General features: G+C 38.2%; 1 protein-coding gene across 2 annotated transcripts; it reads right to left on the reverse strand.

The window, feature by feature from the left end:
- Positions 1-657: 657 nt before the first annotated feature.
- On the reverse strand, positions 658-23,411 carry LOC104254893 (inter-alpha-trypsin inhibitor heavy chain H3). 2 transcript variants are annotated; one of them, XM_059822996.1, is made up of 22 exons: positions 23,322-23,411; positions 19,113-19,136; positions 17,780-17,946; positions 16,637-16,741; positions 16,056-16,218; positions 15,026-15,136; positions 14,249-14,374; positions 13,571-13,687; positions 12,632-12,800; positions 12,190-12,315; positions 11,758-11,939; positions 10,621-10,806; positions 9,524-9,663; positions 8,968-9,122; positions 7,206-7,211; positions 6,405-6,431; positions 5,433-5,483; positions 4,693-4,806; positions 3,920-4,124; positions 2,631-2,803; positions 893-1,004; positions 658-803 (listed from the first exon to the last, which is right to left on the reverse strand). In XM_059822996.1, exons 1-22 carry the CDS (start codon positions 23,409-23,411, stop codon positions 674-676), a joined length of 2,679 nt encoding a protein of 892 aa, XP_059678979.1. In that variant the 3' UTR covers positions 658-673. The 2 variants fall into 2 exon arrangements, with proteins under 2 accessions (XP_059678979.1, XP_059678980.1); XM_059822997.1 differs by lacking the exons at positions 6,405-6,431; positions 7,206-7,211 and adding an exon at positions 6,812-6,850 and having other exon boundaries at positions 5,433-5,477.
- Positions 23,412-24,822: the final 1,411 nt, after the last annotated feature.

A 24,822-nucleotide genomic window follows, 5' to 3' on the forward strand; every position in this document is an offset into this window, starting at 1 on the left:
AGTGCTATTTGGAACTGTGGTATTTCATTAATTTATAAAGATCTGGGCATTCAAAGGTTAGGTTCAAATTGAAATACTAAAATACAGAAGTCCTGGCTGCTAACAGTCATCTTGAGTGACAGCGTGCACCAGCCCTCAGCGCTCTACAGTCAAGTGCTCAGATGGTTTTAAGTACTACTGAATTACCCTGAAAGATGTGCTGGGCTGTCAGCTGTCCTCTTGTGTTGAATTTCAAAATGCATCTGGCATCCTGGGCCTTTGAAACCGGAACAAAAACATTGATAGCTGTTGGAATAACAGAACAAGGCATTAAGTACTGATGCTTTTATTTAAATCACTCCTGACACTCCGTTATTGATTTAAAATCGGATAGAATGTTTCTGTTATGTTTTACAAAGTAACATTTTAAGTCAGAATTTTAAAACTAGTAAATTACTTCAGTAAAGTAAGGATATTTCAGGGGATGAGTGATATCTGTGCACACAAGCAGAACAGCTGTTTAGCACTTAAGATTTGATCAAAGCAGTAAAACTCTCTGTGAGAATCCGTCATATCTTGGCATGGCCAAACATGGTAAGCTTATGTATTTTTAATACTACTTAAACATTGAAAAGTACTGTTCTTTCAGACAAATACTCTGTAAACCCATTAATTTGGAGGAAGTTGTAGTTGTTTAAAACAGACTGGAAACAATATAGTCCGTATGAACACCATCTATCAGCCCAACTCCATTGTTATGAACGAACCAGCAAGGAACATCAACACCGTGCTTAGGATCGCTTCTGTAATCCTTCTGCCAGCCCCTGAAAGGGAAAATACAGTCATGGGAGTATCGAAGCAGAAACTGCACTTTGACAAGGTAACCTTTGCTAAGGACTTAATTATTTTTTACCTCGTTACTGTCAGTTCATGGTTTTTAACAATCATTGTGGCATCTGGCTTCTTGGGATCAGACCCAGGATGAATTTCAAGTATGGTGAAGTCAATGGGGTGGAAAAACTGTCCTAAAAATAGAAGCCAAAATTACCATTTTACGCATGTTGCACACATTAGAACAGAAACAAACCAAACAAATGCCAGAATTTCTACATTCCCATGCTGTTTTCCATGTCCCCTCAGGGTTTTGAATGGATAAGCAAACACCAAGTTTCACATAAGTTTGAACGTATGCCTATGGTATTATTTTCTTTTTATAAACCAGAATTCTATGCGTGTCATCTGGATGTAAGTTCCAACTTCTGAGTGCACAGTAAAATTAGCCTTTTCAAGATATCCTCACTTTGTGTCCTGTCTATTCAGTTGTATTTATTACATATTCTCCAAGCCTTTAGCTTTTCTTTAATCAAATAATGCACGTATTGATCTCTGAAATTTTTGGATGTGATTATGCTCAGAACAAGGCTGACATCTAAGGAATTTTGCACTCCTGCCCAGATTAGGTTTCACACATTTTTGCCCTGTCTGGGCTGGTGCAGGATGCTGCTGGTGCTTTGAGTGCTATAATGAGCAGGGATTTTAGGTTACTTAGTGAAGTACAGAGGCAAAGTCAAAGATGATGAAAACAGTGATGAGATGTGTAAGTCAGTGAACTGTAACATGGTGTACCCACATGTCACATGGGCTTTTGCAATTTTCTTGCTACTTGCAATTCATACCACGGCAGAATAACTTCTGTGTGGAGAAGTCCTTCAGCTTGAGGACACTGGAGCAGGAAAGCATAAATAACATTCCATCCTTACTCCGCTCTTTTTCTGTTTTGTTAGAGCATTTCCTATGACACATGGACCTAACGTGTACTACCACTGATACCTTGGCTCACTCTCCTCAGGCCTCAAAGTGCATACCAAGACTGAGAAGAGTAAGTTCGCAGTTCATTATTTTCCACAATGAGTAAACTTTCTGACCCAAAACTAATGTTTGCTGCCCTTTCCTGATTTTGTAAGTGAAAATTGGCAGGCAAGGGAAAATGGCTGCTATCTGTGTATTTTCCAACAGAGAATGCACACCACCAAATCCACTACACTGGCAGAAAACAGGATTCAATGAGCTCAAAATTTGGATCCCTGAATTACCAACTTCGCCTTCTACTAGAATAAAGAATGTCAGCTAACATGAGGAAAATCTTAGACGATACAAGGCATTCTGTGATTTTAATATATGCTAGTAAACCAAGACATACCTTAACAACTTTTCTTACAAGGATGCGCTAATTGAGATTTGGCACATTTTGATCAAGCAAACACATGTATTTTCTCAGAGTGCTTGTACTTGGGAGAAAGGTGATAAGATGAAAGGAGAGATCAAACCACCCAAGAGACTGGAGGGATAGTGTAGTAAAAAAAAAAAAAAAAAAAAATCCGTAGGTGGGATTTAACAAGATAAAGAGGATTAAAGACACCAGTGAGGACAATGGATGCTAGTGATTTCAGCAGCAGCAGAGGAATTTATGAAAAGATAATGCATAAAGTCTGAGCCTAGAATATTTTGTCAGAAATCTTAATACAGCCAATCAATATCATCTCAGTTTCCTCCGCTATCTCAGTTTAGAAAGGCTAAGTACAAGATTGAGTCTACAAATTATGTACCCTCATAAGGGAAGACAAGCATGAAAACACTAAATGAAGTCATACCTAATAATCCATGGGTCTGTTCAGACAGTTTCTCACTTTCCAATGTATACAGTCCTAGGAAATCTTGGTGGAGAGGATGTTTCTTCCATACTTGGTGCAAAACAATAACAAATGAGACACCGCTGCCCATTGAGAGCACCAGATTTTTATTTTTGTTAATTATCAAAGTTAAACTGCGGAAAAAAGAAAAACCTGACTTAGAACATTATGCTTCCCAGAGTTAACAGCAATAAGAAACTTGAGAAGAAGAAACATGTCCAACAAACAAACCTGACTTTATTGCTCAGTGTTTTTTCAAATAGAGGTTTTGTTGCCTAGTTTAGTCATGTGAATCTGTGTGTGTTCACAGACAGTCCAGGACTCCTACTAAATTACACTGTAAAAGGCTACCTAGCCCTTAAACTTTTCAGCAAGATGTTTCTACCAAAACTCGTCCTATAACAGAGCAATTAATCACAGATAGGTTAGTGATATATAGATACAGCACTTCATGCTCAGTAATAAAAATGTTACTGACAAAACCATCACTTCCTTGCCTGGCAGCTACCTGACACCCTTTCCTTTTTTTTTTTTTTTTTTCAGAAAAGACAACTCCTGAACTCTCTAGGTTAGTGCTAGGATAAAGAAGATTTGCTTCTGATTGTGTTAGTGATATCATCAATGTGGCTATCATAATAAAAAAAATAATCATGCTGTATGAATAACAGTTTTGCTCCGGTACTCTTTCTGTTGTGGTGCCATGCTTTGAGAAGGTAGTAATTTTGTGCCATAATGAAAATGTAAATGAGGAGGAGATGCTGCCCATTCCTTTTCTAAACTTCCTTTTGCACAGGTGTAAATGATTCTGTAATAGATAAATCTCAGGAAAATATACCTGCTGACAGGGCAGAATGTACCTATTCTATAAATATCACAATTTCCACTTCTTAAAACGGAGATTGTTTAGAGCACATTATTATGTCTTTGTTTGAAAGATTACACTCTATGTCTAAAGCTACTCTTTAAGTATTTGCAAGACACTGTTGCATTAAGCACAATACGAAATCTAGTTTTACCTTAGTCATAGTAATAGAAAATCAGGGAAAAATCTTCACTTACTTATTCCAAGCAGAGGAATTTACGAGTACATTCAGCAGTTACACAACAAAGTCAAGAGCAATGCCCAGCAGGACTTCAATCAGTTTCTTTTGTATATTCAGACAACAAATCTTAAACGTATACTGTTGATCAACACTAAAAAAAGTGTAGAAAGTAACACAGGAGCCTGATATTCTTTCTGTAAGCCTTACCCTTCTTGTTGCAAGGTGACTGAGTCAAGCCAGGTGAAACCTGTTTTTTCATTGCCATTCTGAATTGTGATCTTCTCAGGAGTTACTGTCAGTTTTAAATCCAGGTGCTTACTCGCAATGCCAAGTTTTCCAAAATACGTGTTTTGGATCTTTGCATCACTATTTGCTCTCTTATCACCAATGAGTTCTCCATTGACTGTGATGCCTAATATAAAGAGGAAACATCAAGTATTGTTTTATAGATAGGACCTGATCAACTGATGTCAAGGAGTGTCATGGAAATTTAACAACTCGAGGAAACAAATACAAGTTGAAAAATAGATCAGAATTACTTGTGCATGTTTGTGCCAAAGTAGAATAAAGCTCTGGGGGCTGTTCTGTGGATTTCCACAAAGACAACAACGACTTTATTGAGAAAAGTTTAATATTTCCTAGAGCACAAAGAGTCTGTGTGACATCGGTCTCTCTGTACCAGTTATTCCATGAAATGGCAACCTAAGGATTATTTTATTACTTGTGCTACTACTTATTGAGACAAATTATGTCTCCCAACTCTCACAGTCGTTTTCAAACAAAGTTTAAAAGTTGATTTTGGTCCAAGAACTGAAAACACAGTCATGGTAATGGTACCCTATCACAGCTACAGGAACTCCTACTAACTTTGCTGGGAAAAAAGATTACATGGTATAAAAGAGAGAAACAGCCTTTAAACATAAGACATTTTGTTATAAGTATCCTGATTTACTGTATTTAAAAAAAAAATAAAAACTCACCTGTAACTGGGTCATTTATTAAATTTAATACAGCACCCGGGTTTTCATTGATATTGAAACAAATGGCATCTTCTTTTTGTGGCACTGATATAATGAAGTGTGGATCTCCATCAACTGTAAAGGCAAATCACTGGTATCTGTATAGTGATACACAGGTTCAAAGTTCCGCATGAACATTTAACACTGTGGCAATGGAAGGGCTGATGCTGGGGCCCAGCAGGAGCTGGTCCCTGCACAAGCTGTGTGCCCAGTTTAGTCCAGCCCATCCTCCAAAGGAGCGGTGGGGTCCCAAGGAAGCTGCTACCATCTCCCCAAAGCGAACTATGTCCTTTTTCCCTTCATCTTTCCCAGATACATGAAATATATCCTGTGTCTCTTGAGCACTGCAGAATATGGCACATGGATCCTAGGTTCACGATGGCCACCTCTAAGTGCTTATCTCTGAGGGCTATGAAAATATTACTGAGGGCAGAAAGTTCATCTGAATAGAGAATAGGCAGATACCAACACAAAGCCTAGCAATGGGGAGGACTAAGAAAATGACTTGTCATCTCAGTGACTTGATCTTTAAAAAACACTTAGAGATGTTTCAAGTAAATTAAAATACTAGCCCCTTGGAACTAAAAAATGGCTGCTTTTGTGGAAGGGAATTATCTAAAAGACTTACAAGAATTGTGCAATTTAGTCTTAAATACCCTCTTCTGTTCTCCTTCTAAGCAGACATTACTCAAACTACTCACCACTAGTATACCATGTGGGGTGTGCCGTATACAGGTAAGAGAGTTGTGGAGCTGCAGAGAGTCAAGAAAAAAAAGAAATTAGAAAAACTCACATCAAATATTTACGCTATCTGCACAGTACATGTAAGATGTCAGGAAGTTAATATGCTAGGTAAATTGCTAATTCCATCCTAGTTTTTAAAGCACATAGTCTATGCAATGACAGTTTGCACCCCTTTTGAATCAAGCAAAGCTTCAGGATAGAGACAGATTTCACCTGTAGTCTAAATTGCTTTGAGGGTTTCCACAAGGCCCAAGTAATGTATCTGTAGGACACAAATGTCTCAGATTTAAGGATTAAGCTGTCTATCAATCAGCGAGGAAATGCAACACCATCCATTGAAAGCTTTTGAGGTTTTGACATTTGTTTTTTTTCCAGAATGAATTTAAGTCTTTTCAATGAAGACTTGAGAAAACTAGACAGAGACAGAGAGAGAGATTGAGAGAGAGAGACTGAGCCTAATCTCCAGAGCAAAAACTTGTATCTAACTCTCCCATTTCCAGGATTGCCCAAACAACAATCTGAAGGGTCAGTTGCTGTCTCTCTCTCTTGAATAAAAGAGTTTCTTTTTGTATAAGTAACTGAACATACTAATTTAGCCAGAGGTGCTGACATCATAGTCCCTTGCTTTATATAATTCCAAAGGAGATGTAAATTTTTCAGGAAAAAACGGTGGTTTGATGAACTGGCATTTACTCTTTAAAAGCTATTTAGCTGAAACTTTTTCATCTGGTATTGTTCGACCTTTAAGTGTGTTTTTAGCAGTGAGCAACATTTTAGCAGTGAGCAGAATTTGGTAGTATTTGTTAAAACGGTATTGGTATTTGTAAACCCAGAAAAGGCAATTTCTATCTCTCTGGTAATTTCAGTTGTCTGAATGAATTTCATTTGACAGATGCTGCTTCATTCAAAAATTTAAACTAATGACTTACCCAGCGTAACAGCTGTGACATCCTGCGCTGTGAATGAAACAAAATGCTATTTTAGAGGCTAGAAAGAATAAAAAACAATCTCTCCCACTTCCTTCCTTCCACCAAAACCAACTCCAAAATCTTGTAATTATGTATAAATTTCTAAATATTTAAAAAGAAAAGCTTAGTCAAAACTGTTTGTTTAGCACTGCAACAAAACAAATGTCATGAACAGGCAGAACGCACAGCCTACTTTTCAGCAAAAATGTTACTTCTCCAAAAGCATGGGGTTTGCTCTGTAAGGGGCTGGGACAACCTGGTCTTCTCTGATTCCTCTGTGCCATCTTGTTCTAAACTGTACTACTGGGAAGTCAGTAAGATTTACCCACCTGCTTCCACATTTTTCTAGTTTTCTACTCTTTCTACATCTGAAGCTATGGAGGGATGGCTGAAGACAGGGCTTTGTGCTGAAGAAATAGCAATCACTGCATCAATGAAGACATCTCTGTATGAGAGACTGCTACACACAGGTATCCGGGATTCAACAGTGCTAGCCCTGGAAAGCCCTGGAAAGCAACTTAGTTGTACTGGGCCTGAATTTTGTGATGGTGGGATGCTGCAATTATCAGAGACAGGAGGAACCAAACTGAAAAAAGTATTTACAAACTTTTCCAGTTGAAAAGTTTTTAATCTATTTATAGCACAGTTTTGATGTATTCACCAAGATTTTTATGAAAATATTGCATCCTAGATCAAGTGATGGAGGAAATCCATCTCTAACAGTTAAAAATATTAAGTACATTTAATAAGAAACGTACATACCTTCAGCTGTTACCACAGGCAGGCACGAAGTAAAAGGAAGAAAAAGAGAAATTTACAGTTTCAGTTGTATGATTAACCAGGAAGGATTCTGACCCTGTTAAAACATATTCTACAAAAAAAAAATTAAAACTGTTCGACAATTCAACCAGGTATCTTCAGTATTTTACAACTCCATTTCTTCCCAATGATACAACTCAATATTTGTAGATCAAACAGAAACACGCTTAAAGTAAAAAGCTGTTATGTAGGGCAGCAAAACTGCAATTAATTATGCATATGACAAGAGCACCATTAGTAATTGTTTTATTGTTATGCCATTTCCACATTGCAAAACGTTCCTTATTGGTTTTACTCTTTTGCAGTTTTCAAGGCATTTACATCATTCTATTAATCCTGACTCGATGATTCAGTAATCCTATTTGTGAATCTAGACTCTAGGGTTTGTAAAAACTATTTTCTTTTCTTATACAGCAGCAGTATTTTGAGTATTTTCTCCTATTACTGCTCTATACTTTCTATATATAAAGAGGATTTACTTGGAAAGAGGTTCAGAAAAGGGTCTTTGTACTACAAGTACCTGGAAAGGGAAAGCAAAGAGCTGAAGATCACTCTGAGTGGATGCCACTTCTGTCAGATGTTTGGGTAAGTTTTTCCATCTTATGGAGTCCAGCTGTAAACTTTAAAGTTGTTATGCTGTACAGTGACTTGAATGTTAAACATGAAGTGTTTTTATGTCAGTATCCCACTACGATAGTTATGAAAAATAATGCAAAAGCTTTATCAGCAGAATGCCTGAAGAATTATGCAGAATTGAAGGACACTTGGCAATTAATTGATTTCAGGACTTACTCCAGTTGAAAGAAAAACCCACTAACCTCCAGTAAGCATCTCTGTTATGCTAAAATGCCCTAAGTTACCATGCCAAATTCAGGAGATGAGAAAGTTTTTCACCTAGAAGTCAGCAAAGAGCCCACACAGAGCCTGGGAGGAACTTATAGGGGCACTGAGCAAAAGTTTGGGGAAAAAAGAATGGATGCTAATAGAAGAGATTGAAAAGCCTCACAAGATATTTGTCAGACCTGTTGAATGAGGGAGAGATGAGGATGGCTTGAACAACACATATAGATGAGGGTCGGGTGGCTTTGGGGTGCACTGAGCGGATAGCATTTGCCTTACTTTGCTAAAGAGGAATAGAGTCATTTTGTTTCCCATAGGTTAAACAAAGAGGCTGAACTGTATGAAAGCAGTGTTTTACTGAGCAAGGAGTTAATAATTAGCCAGAATATCAGAGGAGTTGAGAACAGATTGCGCACTTTCAATATAATTGCTTCTCTTTTGCAACATATATGAATACTGTGTTTTACAGATATAATCTCCATCTTTTTACAACATGATATATCCTGCATGAGGAAGATCTCATGCAAATTTTCCCCTTTCATGTAGAAAGATGTTACTACATCTACTCCTAAGCTGAAGTATGTAGAAAAACAAAGGAGAAAGTGATGTGAACTAAACTGAACATAGCTGGATTATTAGATGAGAAATGCTTCTTGATTTTCATTTTTTTGATGTAATATTTTATACATCTAGCTTAAAATACACTTATTTTAAATTTACAGTATTTTGCCTGTATGATTTAGTAATGAAGGATGGTTTGATGGATATGAGATTTACAATGAAAAGTAATTTTGCCTTTCTTTAGGGGAATATCAAAGGAACACTTGGCTTCTCAAATAAAGTAAAATTGTGAAAATGTCTATACCTTCAATGGGTTTATCAGCAATCCCCTCTTGATTGTCATAGTCTTCTGGCTTTGTTACTACCATGGATGTCAGTGGCGTTACAAACTTGTATTTTAGTGAGAGATCCAGGGCTTCAGCTGTAAGATTCTCCTTTTCTTCTCCTGTAGCTGCAATACTGAATACAGGTAGAGACTCCTAGCATCAATGATTGCTAAATTACTCACTGAATTCTGCATTAAATATTTTTCTTTAAAGTGAAGTCATTTCTCTACAGCTAAATTATCAATAAGGAATATTTGTTACAGTCTAAGAGCACTTCTGATTCCACTGGCTATCCAAGAAAAAGGCAAAACTGTGCTTTATATTTGCAATAATTTAAAATTGTTTAATTTGCAACCTGAAACAGGAATACTGAGGTTGCACAGGAGAATAGGTTGGGGGATTTTCCTTACTGTTTTTTATGCTTTCGCATTGTCATCTCAGTGTGATGTGAATTTCAGCTTCACATCCAAGAAGTTGCACCAGTCAGATGGCTTAACAAGTTCATAGCTAAGATGTTATTCCAGACATAATTACCGTTTTTCCAGGAGTTGTTCAATGGTGAGATAAGCCCAGAGCCTTTCAATGTAATCTCCAAATATGTATTCTTGTTCTTGGAAAGCTTTAGCTGTTTGCTCTGCATCTTGTTGTGTAGTATATGACAGGGCATCATTAGCCTGTTAAGAATAAGGAAACTTCTCTGTATCATAAATAGCCAGGGATTTCCAGAACCTCCAAAAATCAAGACCTTCACATCTGAAAATCTTATTAAATTGAAAAACAGTCTGGTCCTACACAGCACTTGCCCAGGCAGTTGTCAGTGTTGTATCAGGATCTTTGTTCCATTGCTTCTGTGAAGGTTAGTAGTGTAAACTATAGGACATAATGCAGTTTCCAAATTCACATGGCATTTTTGTTTATTAGAATTTGGCTACTCGGGATTTAAAGAACTTTGATTATGATGCTGACTTCATATAGGAACATATTGAAGCAGATATGCTGGCTAACACTAACAATACATTGTTTGTATTTTAAATATACCTAATCTCATAATATATTTAACACACTACAGTGTATGGGGCATATATGCAGTTCACAGGATTTATGATAACATGATCTATAATACGTTTGTGTTGCGTTTCTTGAATATCAGGGGCAAATATTTTTACAGAATCCAGATCTGGAGAGGTAAATAGATCGCTTAGTTTGTATTAGAAGTAGACTTCTATTTTAAAAGTAAGGCATGTCAAATATTCAGCTGGCTTATCCAACAGTTTTCTTCACCCGATGAAGACCAGTGTCTGTGAACACTGAACATTTGGCTCCTGAAAGAGCCCTGGAAGGGTATTTAGAGACTAAACTAAAAGAAAAAATCTGTTAGCAAAGCTAATCCAGTCACACTGCACAAAGTTGTTCCAGATTGATCCTGGTATACCTGACTGAGTTAGGCAAGTGACTTGCAGTTTTAAAAGCAATGACTTTGGCGCATTTAGTTTCTCACACATGCAGTAACACATCCTGTCACTGAGGTAAAGAAATACCAATAAATATTTTAAGTATTGCCAGCTTTGAACATTCAGACATTTTGCGTAGCAAGGAAATACCTTACTTAAGTCAAAGAAATCCATACTTACGCCTTCACCTCTCACATCTACAGTCAAACTGTTTTGGTTGCTGTCTATAAAACGCCCAGCCACCACAATCTCAGACCCATCATAGAAATGCTTAAAACTGTTTTTAGTTAGGTCCAATATTTCATTTTCTGGGTAGTTTAACTCCACATCCGTGAGCATGGGATTTGACACCTCATCATAAAACCCCTACAGGATTTAAAAAAAAAAAAAGGAAAACATTTAACTATCATTGTTTCTTTAATTCATAGGTAGATCTGTACCCAGAAACATCCTATTTCAGCAATGAAAACTAAAAGTGTATTTTAGAAGAAATTTAAATACTCAGTTAAATCTCAGGCCTAAAAATCTACAAATAATGGAAATGAGAAAGGACATACAAACTCTTTAGTGTCACTAAGAGAGAGGAAAAATATCTGAGAACAACATGCTGTGGATGATGAGTTCCATCAATGTCAATCCAGAGGGATCCCAAGCTTCCCCGCTTTTGATAAAAGTAAGTTTCTAGATCTATTCCCTGCAGAGACTGAAATGACAACATAAGCCAATGGAGACTAGGTATTTGATTTTGGCAGAGCTTGCAATGAAATCCAGTATTCTTTGGTGAATTTTTCGAATGGCTGCTATTGGAATGTGAGAAGTAAAAAAGGTCAACTCTCTACTGCCTATACCCGTTCTCATGCCTTATACGACTTCAGAAGTATGCTTCAGAAGTATGGTACAATACACCTGCTTGCAGTAAGTTCCTAAAGACAGAATATCTAAAGCCTTTATGCTCTGTCATTCTCTTCCCTTGACAGGACATTAAATACATGATCTGTGAGGTATTGCAGATATAATGACTGCAGCAATTTTGCTGCACACCAAAGTGTCCTTCAGAACCATGACTTGTGTCACCCTATGCCAAGTTTTGAAACCTCTTCCATAGCCCACAGTATCTCCCTTTTATTGTCCTTCCACTTTCTGCTTATATAAGGGGCGGGGAAAATGAAATGCAACTAATACTCTGATTACAGCAGACTCTTGAGTACCTCAGTACCAGATTACACTTTGGGATTTTGATTACTTCAGAATAAGAATGGCTGTATAGTTGTCTGAATTAATGTATCTCTCATCTAACTTAAGCGGTGATTACTGTACCTGAAGCTGTAAAGCTGCATCAGAGTCAGGATAAATCCGACGGGCCAATCCTTTATTCTCCAGCGCCATCTTCTCCAAGAAGTTGTAGTCAACACCATAGCCAAAACCAAGATTGTATAAGGGATATTTTCCTTCAATGGCTTTTTTTACATGCGCCTGAATGGCCTGAGTATCTGATATGCCTGCATCAAACCAGAAAAAGTTTGAGTTTTCTTCATAAATAGATAAAATTATCACAAAATGAAATGTGGCTAGTCATGTTTGGATTTCTAAGGAGGCATTATCAAAAACTTGTTTTAGTGGTATGATGCTGGTATAGTAGCATTTAAATCATTAAAACATCCAGAAGCCAAAGTTGGAGGCCAATTTTAACTGAGCATTTTTTTGTTAGTTAATTCACTCTCTTTATTATTCCACCCAACACAAACTTACCTACATTTGGTTGGCCATCTGTTAACATGATAATTATAGAAGCACTTCTCTTGGGCACAAGGTTTCCTTCACGAGCAGCATTCAGCATATCAATTCCCCTCATTATACCACCATGTAAATTTGTCACTGCAAGGTAGACATAGATATTTGGTTTCGGCACAGTCAAAATAAAGGCCCATTTCTCAGGGGAATCTGGTGAGATCTCATTACAGTATGAAAATGAACGATTTTGGTTTGCAAGCAGGGGTATGTTTAGATAGAAAAGTACCTGGACTTTGGAAACCTAAGGAAAAACAGATGCCATGTTCTGAGTAAATTTCAACTTTAGGAGTGTCTCATCAGTAATAAAATAAAAAAAAAAAGGTGTAGCATTGTGTTCTCAGACTGAATTAATAAATTAACTTACACAACGACCTAGTGGCAAGCCCAGTAAAGTACTTACTGCCTTCAGTGTCAATGCCCCGAACAAACTTCCTTGCTTCATCCAAATTCTCAGGAGTGGCCTTGATTAATGTTTCTTTCCAGGTGTGTACTTCACTACCAAACAGTATGAAATTGAAGAAGTCATCTTCTCTAATGTCATCTAAGATTTTTAGAAGTGCTTCTCTTGTCTGTAAGATAAAGATATTTAAATGTATGGTTCAACATTTAATGAAACAGGTGCTTACAGATTTTATGTGATTGCTCTCTCAGCATTTGGGTATTTTTAACTTTTGCACAGTATGTCGTGCAAAAATTCTGAGCTTGTTCTGTCCTTGCCAATCCCTGTGTCTATTTCAGAGTAACTCTAGTGAAGTCAGCCAGTTGCAATTACATCTGGTAAATCTTTGTAGCTGACAGGAAAATCAGGTCTCATGTCATGGATTGTTGCTTACACTGAGGTAAGCTGGCATGGAAAATTGAAAGTGATGGGAAAGTGGTAGCTATAGGTTGGTAGAGAAGCTCATACGCAAGCAAGAGTGGATATTTTGATGCAACACCAAAACCCAAAAATTCTGAGCGTTAGCTTGAAGAGTCCTAACTATGAAAAAAGCTGCCACTTCCCAGAGGTGACAGAATGAACAACATAGGTAATGCACATAATACTGTATGCACATTTTAATTTTGGAACTTTCCAGTACACATGAGAGAGCTCTCTGGAAATGTTGATATTGAAAGTTTTGAACTAATAACATTTAAAAGTAAAAATAGCCTAAATGTATAGAATTTTGTTCTACATTAATGCTTCAAACTAGTACTTACAGTACTGAGCATTAGGGAGGTCGCAGCATAAAACCACTTGGTATAGCTTAAGCAATGCATATGCACTATAAGCCATCATTTCCCTTCCATCACAACAGAGGCTCTTCCATCGGGACTTTATAGTAATGTAATAGCCTACCTGTTCTATTTCTCTTCCAGACATTGAGCCACTAATATCTATTACAAAAATAACATTCTTGGGCAACTTTGGAAGATTTGCTGGTGCAAAGAAGTGTACAAAGTAGCCATTGACAATCTGAAAAATAAAACGGAAAAAAAAAAAAAGACTTTTGTATATTATAAAGATAAAATAGATAAAGAAGAAATAACTTTCATTTAGTGTCTAGCCCCTGAGTGGACTAATAGGCTTTAATGGCCCTGACTAGTCTCACCTGCATCCATGGGGCAAGAGCTTTATTTTAAGCGGGAGCCTGGGCCTTTAGTCCCTGCCTGAGCTACACTGTAAGAATATCTGTCTCCAGCTGGGTCACAGCCATACCTGTTCCTGTCCATGGCCTCCACTGATCTGGATCCCACTCTGCAGACTGACTTCCCGCCTTGACCTCAGGCTGCCTCATTACCACAAACTTGCCTGATGACCTGGACTCTCAGCTGGATTTTACCACCATCCCTGGGTCTGCCTTGCTCAGGTACTGTGGGGAGTGGGCTCTTGGCTGGTGAAGCCCCTGTGCTGTCAGCTGTGTTGTCACACTCAGCTCCTTGTCCTTTAGGGAACAGCTGGCCCTTGCTGCTCCCTGACCTTTACTATGCAACCTAAGCTGTTCAACAGTTCAAAATTTCCAGTGGTAAGATTTACCTGCAAATTATCTGGAGTTGTTCTCCTCACATCATATCTTACAGTAAAATCCCCATCCAAGACAGACTGTGAGCAATTTGCACAGGTTCGCTGCTGATCAAGAGTTGGCTTGAAAGAGATATGCCCCTGAAAAGAAAAGCCTTTATTAGATTTGAACCTTAATAGCTGAAAATTTTCCACAGAACTCAAAGAAGTTTGCATTTTTATGAAACTAGTATATTTATATTCACAGACATGAGAATAACCTGTTTTGAGGTTAGGTATTAGTTTGTATCCGTACGTATTTATGTATTTCTTGATGGATAACTGACTGTGTGAAGACTGCTATTTAAAGCTTTCTTCATATATTTACTTCCCCTCCTTCCTTGGTTCAGCCCTCCACTCTAATGACACCTTTGATAAGGCTGTTGGGCAGTCTATGTCTTAGGAATTCTACCACCTCCACACATGAGAAAACTACTTGCTATTGACTCAGTTCTTCTGTAAGAAATAGTCCTATCAGTATCCAGGTTTCCAACTACTGCTGTTGGACAAGGCCTACTAGTTTGGGTACAGTACCATGGTAGCAGCTACGTAGCTTCTGAACTGCACGGAGATGGCCTTCAGCTTGCTGGCTTGGAATTCAGAGCTCATTTGCATACACAAGCCTTTACTGTATTTTCTCTATTTTTTTCCTCTACCTTCCATTGCTAGCCACTACAGCGCTTTTGCACTGACATTATTATTTCAGAATTATAATCATAATAAATAAATTATAGAACGCAGTAGTCATTGTACCTTTTTCTCTGAGAAAGTTTTTTTAATGATACTTTGTAGATCATTGGTGATGAATGTTCCTTCTGCTTCCAGCTCAGTGATACCCTGGGGCTCAAAGATATTTACTTCAATCTGAAATATTAATTGAAAATTCATTGTCATTGATTATCCCACAATACATCAACTTAGCCATTTACAGGAGGATCAGCAGGCAACTACAGATGTAAAAGCAAAAGAAATTTTGTAGTTCATAATGGCAGTCCAAATCCACACTTCTGTGGACACACCATCAGCCAAACAGGCCTTTTTATACATAGAAGTTAAAAACAAAGCTAGAAACAAGAAAACTTTAACAGAAACATAACTTGTTTGAAAGCTAGGTACTGGAATTTTGTAAAATGTCAATAAATACTCAAGTCCTTCAAAAATATAACCCAGCCATTACCTGTGAGTTGTGCCCAACTTCGACCTATATTGCAGTACACCTTCTATCATAGTGTGTTTAACATAATGCTGCATAAACTCTTATAGATATGAGTTTTGTAATGATTTTTACACAACATTTTCTGGGCATACAAAGGAGAAAAATTTTGCCTTAGAGCTGGGTTTTAGCAAGGCAGATAGGAGTGATCAAAGACAAGTTTTGGCACACAAAAGCTGCAGTATTCTAGAATGCAATATATGTATCATTGTAATTTAAGATGATGTAGTTTCATGGTGGTGTGAGAAAGGTGTAGTTTATGCTATAAAGGCATTTATAAAAGCTATTAGTCTTCTATTTTACCCCAAGGCGTTGTAATGGCTTTTTCGGGTTTCCAGATACCATTTCTTTTGGAGGTTCAGTAGCTGAGCCGATTTGTCAGGCTTACAAATGAAAACCTGCAGTAGCACATACTGGACTACCCACATGATTCATTAGAAGTATTATCAGGGGCCTTTAGCTCACCTGTGAACCAGTGGGAATGACCATGGTACTCCACTTTCAACAGATGTACAGAATTTCATCATCTCTTAAGTTACAGTATCCAGTTTGATACAGTTCACCATTTACCTCAAAATCTTTGACAAGCTGCTTCGGTTTTACTTTGATGAACATCTCATATTTTCCAAACTGTCGCTTCAGCAGTTCCTCATACGTGAGTTCAAAAGTGACTTTACTGGCTGCTTCAATGTTGACTGAGACAGTGAATTTTTCTGTTTTTCTTCCTGAAGCTCTGTATTTAAGTGGGTAAGAAAAAGAATATTTTTATGCTCTTTCACAATATTTATTGTTTGGGTTGGTGGAGTATGATTTTCAAAGAGGAGAAAAACAAAGACGGGAATTTTGATCTGTTGCCAAGATCACATTTAAACAGTGTAGAATTTATTCAAGTTTCCCAGTGAGCTTAATCCCAGGAACAGGTCATACAAAGTCAGTAAGCAGAAACAGTCTTTCCATAATTGCAGATACTGCTTTTGTAGTCAGAAGTTGTATTTCCTTTTTATAATTTACAGTACAATAACTCTAACTTAATGATTGTTCTTTGGTCCTGTAAAAAGCAAACTTCAGAAATATGCCAGAACAAGGTATTTCCAATCTCACAATTTGCTATAGGATGATATTGTGGAAGCCACACAAGACATAATTCTTACTTGACAAGACCAGCAGTCTGTCCCTTTGAAACAGCCTTCTCGTATTGCTTTTTTGCAACTTCTTTTTCCTTTATAATTCCAGGATAAGTGACACCATCAATTGTCCTGCAGATGAAAAAGTCCTGGTTTAGCTGAATGGCTTGCAGCGATGCATGAAAAGTTACTATAGGCAATTCTCTGTTTATTGATTGGTTTGCTAAACAGCACTTTCAGGAATCTGATATTGCCAAGCTTTAAGCACTTCTGCTGAAGCTAGTCTCTCAGTGAATTTAGCTGGAATGAAGAGCTCTGTGCTCAGTATCTTAACAGAATCTAAACCAAACTTTACCTTGAAAATAATTAGATCAAAAATGGGCTGATAGCAATACTACTTACATCTGCCATATTCCTGCACTTCAGCAGCTTGACAATCTCATCTCATCTAATGGCAAAAAGACTCTCTGGATGAGACTTATCTGTCCAAATATAGCTGTCTACAGATGAATATGTCATCCTTAGACTCCTTACACTATTAAAGAGGCATTTCTCTCAGGGGATTCATCTCATCCTATAATAAAAGTTCTAGCATGTATTAAGAGTAGTCGTGCCCTAAAAGCTACCGTTTCTTTTCACTGAAAATAAAACAGGCATAGTGTGACTAGCAGAGATGGACGTGTTTAAACTGAATTAAACCTCATAATGGTGTGAGAATTGCATATTATTGCAACTAAGGGTACAAATGTAAAGGAATAAGGCTATTTCCTGCCTTTCATTCAAATATGATTTTTAAATGAAGAGAGAAATTAGGCTATAACGCCATCAGGGAAATAAAGTGATGGAACTTTTCTGGTTTGATAACACCAGGGTAAGTAAGTGGTATTTCTGAAAAGGTGAATGGGTCTCCAGAGAAGATCCCCCATTCCCTAAGGTCCATGATGATGAATCGAAATAATTGAAGATTAGTCATCTTTTCTATAGATGTACCAATGTTTGCCTTTCTCCAAGTATCTTGCACATTAAGTTAATAATACCAGAAAATTACCCAGGAGGCATTTAGAAATCCATCAAATGGCAAAGTAAAAATGAACATTTGGGTTCAGTTTCTTCCAGTTGCATTTGCACAGATTTTTAGTCTTCTCTAACAATATTGTAAAGATTACACACATGCTGAAGTTGGTAATGAAGGCTGTCTTAGGGAGTTCAACATCAAAGAAGACTTCTTTGTGCACATTTCCACGATTGACAGCTCGACTGGTGATGACATTGTGGGCAAATCGGGAAGTTATTTTACTATCAATTTTCATGCTATAGATTTCTATCCCATTGACAACCTGTAGATTGAAAAATGAAAAAGGAAAAAAAAAAAGAGCTAGCTGTTACACTGATGTCTCTGTTAATCAGCCACAATCGCATTTTTAAAAAGAAATCATGGCAGGGCATTCTATCACTCCAAAGCAAAACAGGAAAGACCTAATCATAAGAACTGGAGTACAGCTGTGTTTCCTTGGATATCGATCAGACTGCCCTCATGGTGCTATTCCACGAGTTATAACTATAGCCTCTTTAACAAAATACTACCACCACAGCAAAGATACTGCAATTACAAGAATCGTCTTTTTTTCTCTACTGAGACTGTGACTTTTGTTTTTGGTTAGTCAAAGAGCACATCGACTTACTGCTGCCTCACTGTATTAGTGACTGTAATTATCAGTTGAATGGATGACTCCTAGAGCAGGGATATAAGTAGTCATCTTGTTTAAAAATAGACCTAAACAATTCCAGATGGCTCCACAATTCCATTTTATGTTATTCGCAATTTCCTCACAAATTCATTCTTCTTTAAACAAGGAAATGGGTAGGGCAATATTTATTTTCTCTAAATGCTCAGGTGTAAGGTTGCTGGAGACTGTATGAAAGCATAAGTAACAACAGATATGACTCCTTGGGAACTCCGCAACAACAAGGTCTGCTCCTTGCAGCAAAACCAGCACTGGAAAGAACCTTGGGGTTTTTATGGTGAGCCTGATTTCTGACTGGTTGATTAAGAAGGTCTGCAAGCAGTCAAAGCATTTAAGCATTGCTGAAGTGGAGTCCAGGTGTCAAGTAGAATCAGCCTCAGAGATGAGGTCTCTTGGCTTCCTTAGAAATAACTACGACATAAAATAAAAGTACAAATAAAACCAACATAGAATGGATGTCTGTTAGAGATACAGAGGTGACTTCAAACAACTTTGCTATTTATTCAAATACAAGGTTAAAAATAATTTGTTCATTCCCTTTCCTTGTCCAGGAGTTTCCATCAGAGCTTGGAAAGGAACTGTCTAGTTAGCCCTACTGCCTAAAACAAGCAACTCTGGGCTACTACTCTTGTCACACACACTCAGAAATATCGATTTGCTCCAACCGGACTCACGGAAAGTTGTTGCAAACACAGCAAGAATATTGTTGTCACTATAAATCTCTCTCAGTAGCCCAGACAAAATCAAACTTTACTCACCAAGTCATTATCAGCATTTCGCTTCTGTAAAGAGAAAAACAGGGAAAAAATCACAACTAAGGTAGGAAAGCTGCATTTAGAAATAAATCACTTAGCACCTATGTAGTTGTCTTCTGCTTCCAAGTCAAAAGAAGTTGTCCAGGAGAAGGAAGGCTTGAGAAAGGTCCTCATTAGTAAACTGAACTAAATTTGAGGGAAGAGCAAGTAAGGCATCTGAGGCAAGTATCATTATTTTGCTTATAGCAATCCCAGTTTTGGTGAATCTTTTGGTTTTCATTTGATGTTAGTGCACCTTAAATACCATGGGTTTGAAAGATAAGTTAAACTTTGAATGTTGCTGATTTTATATTTTGCTCAAGTGACACAATAAGTTATCTTCTTTCAGCTGAAAAACAATAATGGACCACCTGAGAGATGAGGGGAGAGTGAGAGGAAAAGAGGCTTGAATGCTCAGTGCCATTTATATTTACATGTTGTTGAGACTAAAGAACATGCTAAAATCTGCTTAATATGGCTTCCTCAAGTGTAGTTTGACTGTGTGATGACATCAAAGTAAAAACAGAGTATCTTGTCCTGAGGTTTATATCTTTTTCATGGGAATTTCTGGTTTGAGGTCCTGTGGGGTATATATTTTGTATTTTCAACTTAATTTGCCTTTGGAAGAAAAAAGGGGGTTGTATCAAAGCATAAAAAAAAGAGTTTGCACTTTTTTTTTCACTCACACACACACATCCAAACTATCAGGCACACTCACCCCTACATTCTTTCAGACTTACTCCTAAATTTTTTCCTGTTTCACCCCAACAGCCTCTCATTCTAATGTGAATAGGTAAGACAGTAATTCAGCAGGCTTACAGAGAGGAGAGGCAGTCACTATGAAAGGCTGCATGGAGGGGGAAAAAAAAAAGCTGTTCGAACTTTTTTTTGGCATATTTGTTCCCAGAGTAGGTGTAAATATCAGAAGCCCTACAAAAATACCATATACTCTCTTCTGAAAGAGAGAGCAGGCTTCAAACATACTTACTGAATCATGTTAAAGTAACAGCTTGTGTAACTCAATTCCCGTAAGCTCAGCTGCAAACACCTTATCTCTTTTGGCTCTAAGAGCCTCATGGATCACATTTTGTGCAAGCATGTTTACCTGCTCCACCAAATAGAGGGGGTAAAGACACAGTAAAGTATCAAGTCAAATACACATCTCAGATACATTTAAGGCTTTTGTTACCTTTCACAGTTAGGAGTTTTACAGATTGGGAACTGAGACACAGAGGGTTATTTTTTGTTTATTTTGGAGTTTTTTTCAAGACACTGTATTAAATCTATGGTAATGCAAGGTTTTTTGGGGGAAGGCTTTTCAACTTCTGTAAGAGCCTGGCCAAAAAGTCTGTGTACGTTTCTCTAGGTTCATCTTTCAAACTGTTATTGCCATACAGGTGATTTCTGTGTGTATGTCTGTCCTGTTTCATAAACCTCTGTGGGCTTTTTTAATGGCTATGTAGAGTACGGACCAATTCAAATCCTTCCTTTTCAAAACCGAAATTATCTTTTCTATACCTATACTGTCATTATGGCTAATCATTTCCCCTTACAAAACACGAACTGAGGTATGGACCCTGGGAAATGAAAAGCTAGAAATCACTGAAAGTCAGTTTGTTTAGTACAAACTTTTCCTTAAAGTGGAATTACCAAGCAATTTAAGAATACAAAAAGCTACAAAAAAATTCTGCAATTCTGACTACTACCTCCTGAATTAAAAGATATTTAACCTGAATTTAATTTTTACAGAACTGCTGTTGTGCACATTCTTTATCAGAATTATGGGTTCTACAGTAGTTTTGAAAGAGTTCTGTTTGCATTCTGTAAATATTTTGGGGGGTAATCTGCCATTCTCACTGAAAAAGAAAATACAGAAAAATGTCTCAGTGAAAGGTATTAGTCGCTTTGTACTTGGGGTGATCTTCAATGGAGATACTCAAACCCAGCTAGACACCGTCCTGAACTACGTGCTCTAGCTGACCCTGATTTGCACAGGGGAGTGGATTAGGCAACTCTCTAATTCTGTGATTTTTTTTTTTTTTTTTTTCCCCATTCTTAATGATTCACTTGGATGTAGCTAGAGACCTCACTAACATCAAGGTCATTTTAAGCTGTGTGGGCAGAAAGGGATAGTGTCCCATTAAAAAATGTTATGCAATTCTAGACCAAACTGAGATTTTAATACCCTCTACTTTGTGTAATCACAGTTATGTGATAAAATCTTTCTATAGTATTTCCACATATTTCCCAGTTGCACCAATTATTAGAATTTTTTTTTCAGGTGTATAGCAGTAACAAATTCTGCTTTTGTTCAATACTGTTTTGCTGTGGCAACAGCAAAGAACACAGGACCAAAAAATCTATAGAAATTGGAGAGGAAGAGCAGAGGAAAAAAAGAAATTTGAACTCCCAAGAAAATAGGGAGGCAAAAGAGGACTCCCATTACAGTACTTGCTGAAAGAAGCCCTGATATTTTAAAGCTTGGGAAACTAAAACACAGCATGACTAAAAGATGCAGCAAAGACTGTACAGTTAATTTGAAGTGACCTCCGGGAATTCACAACACTGAACAAGGTATTTGCATGTATCCCTAAGTACTACATAGGAAAAATACGGCATGAAAATTATTTCCAAATCTACAGCAACATTAAAGATTTCATCATCCCAAGTGATGCTAATTGGAAATCACAGAGAAGATACCATAATGCAGCTAAGCTATGAAAACTAAACTTCCTCATGAGCTATGTAGGATTCTCGCTGCTGCCAAAATGAGAGGGCTATAAAAGGAAGGCTGTATCATCGCTACTGGTGTTTCGAATGCTTTGAATATGTAGTTCTAGGGGTAGTTTTTAATCTAGGAAAAACTTTCCCACCCTTAGTAGCTGCATGCATAGGAACAAGGTGCACTTAGGGATCTTTGATACAGAATTTTGTTCAATTTTCAGCAGAGTTGGGTCTGCCAACTGTGTTTACCTGACTATGGCTTTAAAGCAGCTTTGACAGCTTGAAGGTCATCAGCCAGACAGACTTGCAGCCATGCTTCATCACTCCTCACTGGCACACTACTTGCCCAAAGGAGCTAAGACAGGGATGGGGACTGAGACCTTCACATTACATAGCAATCTCCTCCATTTCAATCAAATTACTTTTGTATAAAGTGTATAACAAAACTGGGAGAATCAACTGACATTTCTGTAGTGTTCTGCATGTACAGATGGAGCATTACACAGAGCTTTTGTCATTTTCCATTTAGAAAGGCTTTAGCACTGCAAGACATACAGAGAACAACAGGTAGTATGGTAATCAGGAGGAAAAAGCTACATTATGTCTGGACTACATAATGGTTAAATAATAAGAATCCATGGCATCTCCAACTTGCAGCAATAAATCTCAAGCTGATTTTTAAAAGTTAGATATGTTATTATCCTGATTTTCAAAGAAAAAATCTTGGCAAGACCACAACCTAATCAACAGAAATTGACTGTAAATTGCTTTGTCCTGTTCTACCCACTAACCTACAATGGTCTCTAAAGAGATTTGGCCTAACTACTGAGAGAGAGGAAAATAATTTATTCGGGTGAGTAGTAGTGGCTGGCAACTTAACTGAAGAAAATCAGGCAGAACATCAGGAAGCACTGTGTTGCTTAGAGATCTGGCAAAAACCAGAATGGTCCCTTTAAGGGACAGAGATGTATTTCATGTTATGCTAACATGCAAATCTTTCGAGAAAAATCCTACCATGTCACTTGGATAGTGGAAATATGTATCTGGATGCCATGTTACATCTCTGTTTTCTGCTTCTTGGAGGCATCTTTTCACTGATATTTTGCATTGTTTTACAGGTGCTAAAGTCAGTTCGCTGGCAGCACCGATTGTTTTACACATTTAAATATATGACCACTAAAACATTTTACCGTTATGTGGTGATGACAGGGAAAATAGACGAAAATGAGGCTTTTAAAAAGAGAGATAGGAGAGCTTCTTCAGAGCTGATACAAAACTGAGGCTGATTAGAGGTAAACTAGTCTGAGTCCCAAGTTTGATCTTGTGTTCACTAACAGAGAACACAAAGCTCCTGGTGGCAGCACTGTATGAACTCTCTGATAAATGTTGATAAATGGCAGGAAGTTAATCTACGAAGAATGGGAGCCCCATACATGGTTGATTACTTACCTTGACGTTTCTGACACGTGTTACCAAAAAGTCTGATGATGCAAAGGCAGGTATCAATAATAAAATACAAAGTAATAGATGGTTTTCCATTTTGGAAAAAAGTAAGGTTCCAATCTGAACGATATGCATAAATATATAATGCTTTGTTTACCGAGTGTTAATAAATAACCCAGTGTGAAAAGTGGGATTAAACATTAGGCATTCAGGAAAAATCAAATACTGAATTTTGAATTTGCATAATCTGCAGAATACTGTTACAAAACGATGTTACAGAAGTTACAGAATATTTCAGCAATGTCTCTTTTATGCAGTATCTCCAAAAAGAAATTCAACAGCCATTTCTGTACAGGCAACTGAGACTGATCTCCTCTGCAGACTCACCTCTTTTCTGAATGAAAACCATCATCTTTCTGATACCTTCTTAAGGCTGTCCCTGGCACAAATTTATTGCAGCTGTAACAAACCTTGCAGTCTCTTAAACCCGTTTTATGGTCCTCTTCCAAAACTACCTCCTGTAATCCTGTATATCACTCAGGTAACCTATTTAGGTATCGTTATTTGACACGTGTCCTGACTGGTCCAGAAACTTCATATTACATGCTTTCCTATCCATCTCCACGTCTGAAACCCAGGCCCAGGCTCCCAGGGTCTTGCATCTTGCACAATCTATACCCATTCAGCCTGCTGCTGCGAGGCCCATTCTTTGTTATCTTGACAGCATTAATTCTCTCTTCATCATTTTAACTGGTTTCAACTCCTCCACTGCATGAAACACAAACTTTGAGGACTGGGAGTTGAATGCTCAGTGATAATAAATTATTCAAGTTTACAGAATTTGGAGTATTTTCTGTTTTTCCTGCAGTCAGTTTTCTGAGGTGCGCAGCCATGGGGGACGCTCAGGAGGATAGGTCCAGGAGCTCCTTTTAAACCAGACTGAAGCTTTTAAAACAATTCTCTGCCTCATCCAAAAGTGACGGGATGGCTCTATAGAGCAGCTGTGGTCTGCCAGGCCTCCCCAGCCACCTCACGCCTCAGGGCACAGGGCAGGGCGGTGGGGCCCGTTGTGGTGCTGTGGGGCATTGTGGCACAGCTGCCCACAGGTCTGCCACCATGTCGCTGTCCCCATGCTTCCCCGGGGCTCAGCACACGGGTCTCATGGAGCAGCACGCCAAGGACCCTCGTCAGACACTGTTTTTGAGGGGACGGCTTTGTTTCTCGGGCCGTAACAAGAGGGAAAGCCAGCCTCACCGCTACCGCTCGCTGCCTGCCTCACACCTCCCTCAGGCTCCTTGCCCACTCTTAACATGGCCGCCTCACCCGCTTCCAAAATGGCCGCCGCAGCGCCGCGAAGCGCTCGCACCATAGAGACGTGCGGCGGTCCGCTCTGCACGCCGCTACGGCGTACTCTCTGTGGCAGCGGGGAGCCGTGGGGATCTCTATGGCAGCGGCGGCCGCGCTGCTGGGCGGGCGGGCGTCGGGGGCGCCGATCGCCAGACACTGA

This window comes from Gavia stellata, chromosome 12, assembly GCF_030936135.1.
Source record: "Gavia stellata isolate bGavSte3 chromosome 12, bGavSte3.hap2, whole genome shotgun sequence".
NCBI classification, from domain to species: Eukaryota; Metazoa; Chordata; class Aves; order Gaviiformes; family Gaviidae; genus Gavia; species Gavia stellata.